Raw genomic sequence first — 5,862 nt, forward strand, 5'->3', positions numbered from 1 at the left:
GAAAGCCCACAGGACTTTATTGCAGCCCTGGGTGCAGGGGGATCACTGCTCCTAGCATGCACACAGAAGAGCTGGAGCACACAGGTGATGTCCATTCCACTTGTGAACATTCCTGCACTTCCAGAGAGCGTGCGCCTGTTCCAATCACTGCTGCACAGATTAAAAACTGATTGCAGATGAGCTGTTTTGGTATGGGGTTCTTGCCAACGGTCTGCAGTGGCTGTGTGATTCCTCGGGGAGTTGCTCTCCAGCCCAAAGGTCATGTCCTAAGTCGACCAGATCCCGTTTGTGTCCAGAAATGGCTGACAACAGATCAGCTGCTGGTCAAGTTTCTAACATCACACTGGCCTTGCTCCAGTGTCTGTGTCATCAGCCCCAGCACATACGGTGCACCTCTTCAAGGCTTTGGAACACTGAGACTCTGCGCTTGGGCTCCAGACATCCTGCTGCACCAAGAGGTTATTCTAGCTTTGGTATCTTGCAACTTTGTATGTAACTACATCACTGTAACCATAAATGTCTAGGAGCATGGAGATGGAGAAATTAATCTTCCTGTAATTCTCTGTACTGCAGCCCCGTGGTTGTCAACACCTAATGCAATATTGAAATTTCAGTTGAGAAATTGAAAGTTGTCCCTAACAAAAAAACATCTAAATTTGTAATTGAAATTACAGTAAGGATCAAGAAATCCAAATGCTTCTAGCATAACCACGATTATAGGCAGTGTTTAGACAAGCTCTTACAGGAAAACCATGAACACAAGGCTAAAGAGAGACTAAGTGATGCACTCTGCAGGAATACTCAGGGAAGTCTTCACAGTGCAGGAGTCTGATCTGATTACAGATGCTGTGCTTTAAGTACCCCTTATCATATCTTTTTTTTCACTGTTGTGCAGGGGTTGGACTCAGTGATCTCTGGAGGCTGGAGATGCTGTTTGCTAATGGAAGATGGAGATAGGAAAAGCATGTAAAAGGCATGCTGTGCATAGCCACCACATGGCATCTGCACCATTTCCCCCTGCACAAAGGAGGAGCAGCTCACAAGCTTGGCCTGGGCCAGGGAAGGGAGCAGACAAACATCTGGACCGACCCCAAACGAGCTGGTTCTGCAGGTTGGGTGTCTTCTGCTGCTTGTCTCACATCCTGCTGCTCAGCGGTAGATTTGTTCCTGCTCAGTGCTAACAGGAAACTCACACAGCATTTTTGTTTCAGCTGTGCCAACGCTTTGATCCCTTGCTGCTTGGATGGGGTGTTTGAAGAAGGATGCCTGTGCTGATGTCCAGCCAGGCTTTGGGGATGAGTCTCAGGAGGGCAGGAGGTGAACCTCATGAACCAATGCCTGCAGACGGGGTTTGCAGAGAAAGAGGTCCTGCAGGCCTTGTGTGACAGCCACGGAGCTGCAGCGAGGCTGCATCAGTGTAAAACACCAGAGATCCACGGAGGTGTGAAGGGGAGCTGCGGGCTGCAGTCACGCAGGAAGGGATGTGCATGCTCGGGGTTTGGTTGTTGTGTGTGTGTTAAGTGACTGTGATACCACTGCTGGGTCAGTGTGAGTGTACGGAACAAGTGTGACAGCCTTTTTGATGGAGCCCTGTGAATGGAGTCCTATGGACTTGAGATCCAACTATCAGCCTGTGGGCATCATCCAGGAGTTGGGGTAGGGGATGAGGCAAGGGAAGTTGGGCTGAGAAAGGGATAAAGCAGTCTGGCAGTAGTTCTGTGTTTCTCCCATCTCCTGCTTTATTTCCTTCCAGGTGAAATAGATGGGTGCTGCAACATGCCCTTGAATGTAACAAAAGCCACTCTAGTGTGGATTTGACATGGGCCCAGCACTGCAAGGTACGCTGCTGGGAGGAAGCGTCCATCTGGCTGAGGGCAGGAAGGCCCTCCAGAGGGATGCACTGAGGCCAGTTGTGTGAGGCTCAACAAGAGCAAGCGCCAGGTGCTGCGCTTTGGTCATGACGACCCCGTGCCAGCTTCTCCAGGATTTGGCTGGGGTAGAATTCCAAGCAGCCCCTGATTCCAGAACGTTGGGCTGGGCTGTTGGAATCTTCTGCCCTTGTGACTGGTCTTGCCTCCCCAGCCTGTCCGTCGTGGTGGAGCAGCCTGGTGGCCCTCAGTGATGTCATAAGGGCTAGAATGAGGGGAGGAGCAGTGCGTGCTGCGTCCCTTCATTGGAGCGCTGGAGCTCTGACTGAGCAGCTCGCTTGTTGCACTTGTGCACCGACTGCGTCCCTTTGTCTTCACACCGTCCTGTGCAGCACCTTGTAGGTAAGCTGAGACAGTGTGGGAGAGACGGGGGGACAGTGAGTGCTGAGAACTGCTGGCTGGCGGAGCTCATAGGATCACATTATCTCCATCAGCAGAGGGGTGGCCATGAGGGACAGGGAGGTGATCGTCCCCCCCTGCTCTGCTCTTGTGAGGCCCCAGCTGCAGTACAGTGTCCAGAAAGACAGGGAGCTGCTGGAGAGGGTCCAGAGGCGAGCCACAGAGATGATCAGGGGACAGGAGCACCTCCCCTGCCAAGACAGGCTGAGGGAGCTGGGCTTGTTCAGCCTGGAGAAAAGAAGGCTGTGGGGTGACCTCATGGCAGCCTTCAGTACCTAAAGGGAGCCTAAAAAAAGGAGGAAACCAACTCTTTGAAAGGGTAGATAACAGCAGGACAAGGGGAAATGGTTTTAAGTTGAAAACTTAAGTTTTTAAGTTGAGGGAGGGCAGATTTTGGTTTTTCCCTCGTAGTCTTTGCTAAACCGTGGAAGCAAACTGACCTGCTCTTTCTCTCTCCTCTCTCCACCCTCTGCCTGCTTCCCTGCTGCAGCTTTTGCTCGTGGAAGATCAGAGCAAAGTGACAAGGAACGGCTGCGGATTCGAGAGATTTCTCTCCCTCGTTCTGATCTCTTGCCAGGTACCTGCCATGCTTTGTCCCCCCACATGCTTTAGCAGCCCGTGACACCCCGTGTTTAGTAACACAGCCTCATCCAGCTTTGATGGGACGCTGGTCACGTGTGGGTTTTCTCCACGTGCTCTGCAGCTCAGCCCTCAGAAGGATGCTGTCTGTGGTCCTGTGACCAGCTGGTCTTAAGGAAACCAATCCCTTAGGCAAAGAGTCCCAGCCCCAGCTTGTGCAGAGCTGCACAGCATCACCAGGGACACCAGCAGGCGTGCTTGGGCTGTGTGAGTGTGCCCGACAGCTGTAGGGAGCACAGCAGAGATGTGAACAGAGAACATAAAAGTGTGTTTCTTTTCAGTTCCAGCTTGTCACACCTACGCTGATGGCCGTGGCGTGCAGCGAGATCAGCTGTGGGCCTGACCTGGCATGGACAGAGGTAGAGTATGAAGCTCTGATTGGTCTTTGTTCCCTGACTGCAGCCAGCAGAGTGAGCCGCAGATGTGCTCTCCTGCTTTCCAAGAGAGCTCCTCTGTGGCAAGACAGTAGTGCAAGCGTGGCAAGTTTATAAAAGTACCAGAGCCATCTCGGCTTTGGTGTTTGTCCTCTACTGACTTTTCCCTTGAAATGGCTGCAGAAACAACAATCGTTCTCTGCTCTGTTTGGCCTCGCTGTTGGTTGGACTGCTCAAGAGAGCTGCTTGGTGCTTGCAATGGCACTGTTTGCACCTTGTAACTGCAGCCGTAGCTTTGGTTTCCCTCTTCACGGTCTCCTAGCATCTGAAACAGTCAGCCTTCCTGCACAAAGAGCGCAGGAAAGGAGGGGGCAAAATGGACAAGGCCACCTGTCTGCGTCAGTGCCATTGCTGATTAGTCTGGGTGGGGAGAGATGCAGCATTGCCTGGCGTGTGCCTGCTGCACACCAGGGAGAGAAACAGCCGTTATTAGACTTGCAGTTCCTTCTCAAGTGCCCATGATAAGGACCGAGTGCATTTCCTGCAGCTTTCTCTGCAGATGTGCTCCTCACCTTGAAATCCTCCTCGCTTGTTCTCTGCTCCTCACTGTGGCCTGTGCTCTCTGTTTCAGACTGAGAACAAGGGGAAGCCCCTGCTGGACCATGAGGTGGCACCTGTGAATGTTCCAGCTATTGCTGCTGCCCATGCTATTAAGAGATACGTTGCCCAGGCAGCGGATGAACTCTCCTTTGAGGTAAGCAGTTCAAGGCGTTCCTTGTTGTTCAGTTTTACAATGGCAAATGCCTTCAGAGCTGCACTGGTGCAAGTGCTTTAATGCTCAGCGATGTTTGGCAGTGCAGAAGAATGCAGACATTTGAGCTGTGCTTTCCTCCCAGCTGTGCTGAAGCTGGGATTGACGTTGCAATCTCTTGCAGGTGGGAGACATCATCTGTGTCATCGACATGCCACCAAAGGAGCTGACCCCCTGGTGGAGAGGCAAGCTCGGCTTCCAGGTAGGCACAAGCTTCAGACTGGAGAGTGCAACTTCAGTAGAGGCAGGAATCTCAGCTTAGAGCTGCTCTGCCTGCATAGGATGCCTAGTGGACATAAACAGTTTCCCTGTGTCGGTGTCAGAGGACCTTGTCTTTGGCTGCAAATGTTGAAAAATTATTACCTTTATGCTGTGAACTATGGCCATTTTCTGCTGGATAGTCTTATGGAACGTCAGGCAAGCACGTTCCGAGGGAAATGTTATGTGGCTTTAGGTTTAACAGTTCAGATCTGAGAAGTGCTGCATGCAATAGTTGGCCTCTCTTTTCTTCTTGTTACAGGTGGGATTTTTCCCAGGGGAGTGTGTGGAACTCATTAATAAGAACATTCCTGAGGCACTCATCAACTCTGTGCCAAAGCCAGGTACGGATGTTACATTTCATGGTGTGGGGAAGCAAAATGAAGTCTTTTTTGGGGTGTGTTCCATGTTTAGTACCTCCTTTATCCATGCCACATTGTCCTCTGGGTTGATGATTCTTCATGCACACCATGGGGCAGGGATTTGGCCCAATCCTCCTGTGTTTATGATTGGACTTGGGGAAACTATAGAATCTTCACAGAATGGCTTGGGATGGAAGGGATTTCGGAGATCATCATGCTCCAACCCTCCCGCCTCAGGATGGTCTCCCAGCCCCCACATTTAATGTGAGACTAGATCAGGCTGCCCAGGGCCCCATCCAACCTGGCCTTGGGCTCCTCCAGAGATGGGGAAAATCCCTTTTTGTATGTACTGTTTGGTAATGTTCTTCCCGTTCTGACGTGCTCTGTAGAATGTGCTGTGCTCGGCCTCGTCCAACGGAGCCAGACCTGAAATGACCTGGTTTCTTCCTTTTGTTGTGCAGTGCCCAAGAAACGCAGCAAGATCCTCACCTTCCTTCGTTCCTTGGTGAAGGCCCGCCCAAAGAAACCGACCGAGCGGGAGGTGGAGAAGGAAAGGGTGTTTGGCGGTGACCTGGGAGAGCATCTTCTCCACTCCGGTCGTGATGGTAAGGAGCTGCCCATTCCTGAGATCTTCCTCTGCTGGGCATCTAAAGAGGATGAAAGGGAGCTCATATCTAGCAGGGGGCAGGCTGATAGCAGTGGAGACACGTGTAATGGGAGTTGATGGCTGAAGGATAAAGTGAGGCGGATGCTCCTAAGAGACAAGCACATCTGTATTTGCTTCAGCCAAGCCTGGCTGGGCTTAGTGGATGGGATGTGAAGCACAGCCTGCAGCACGATTGAATCAGGAGCTCCACTGACGGCTGGCACGTGTTCTTCAGTCCCCCAGGTCCTCCAGAGCTGCGCTGAGTTCATTGAGCAGCACGGCGTGGTGCAGGGGATATACCGCCTGTCCGGCGTCGCGTCCAACATCCAGAGACTGCGGTAAGAGTGCTGCGACTGACACAGCCTGAGTGCATCTGGTGTGGCTTTGGGCTTGCCTTCCTCTCGCTCAACCGGGTTTGCGTCCCTCTCTCCAGGCAGGAATTTGA

At 52.1% G+C, this 5,862-nt stretch overlaps 1 protein-coding gene and 1 long non-coding RNA gene across 2 annotated transcripts; both read left to right on the forward strand.

Moving 5' to 3' along the window:
- Positions 1-1,928: 1,928 nt before the first annotated feature.
- Positions 1,929-3,325, forward strand: LOC149912303 (uncharacterized). Its single transcript, XR_016462106.1, has 3 exons — positions 1,929-2,270; positions 2,818-2,904; positions 3,248-3,325. It is a non-coding gene; the product is annotated as an uncharacterized LOC149912303 (long non-coding RNA).
- Positions 3,326-4,218: 893 nt separating this feature from the next.
- LOC149912304 (rho GTPase-activating protein 32-like) lies at positions 4,219-5,862 on the forward strand. The gene is made up of 4 exons (XM_090130767.1): positions 4,219-4,353; positions 4,672-4,753; positions 5,233-5,376; positions 5,855-5,862. Exons 1-4 carry the CDS (start codon positions 4,303-4,305, stop codon positions 5,860-5,862), a joined length of 285 nt encoding a protein of 94 aa, XP_089986893.1. The 5' UTR covers positions 4,219-4,302.

The sequence above is a fragment of the Phasianus colchicus genome, chromosome Z (assembly GCF_987193195.1).
Source record: "Phasianus colchicus chromosome Z, bPhaCol1.hap1.1, whole genome shotgun sequence".
Taxonomy (NCBI): domain Eukaryota; kingdom Metazoa; phylum Chordata; class Aves; order Galliformes; family Phasianidae; genus Phasianus; species Phasianus colchicus.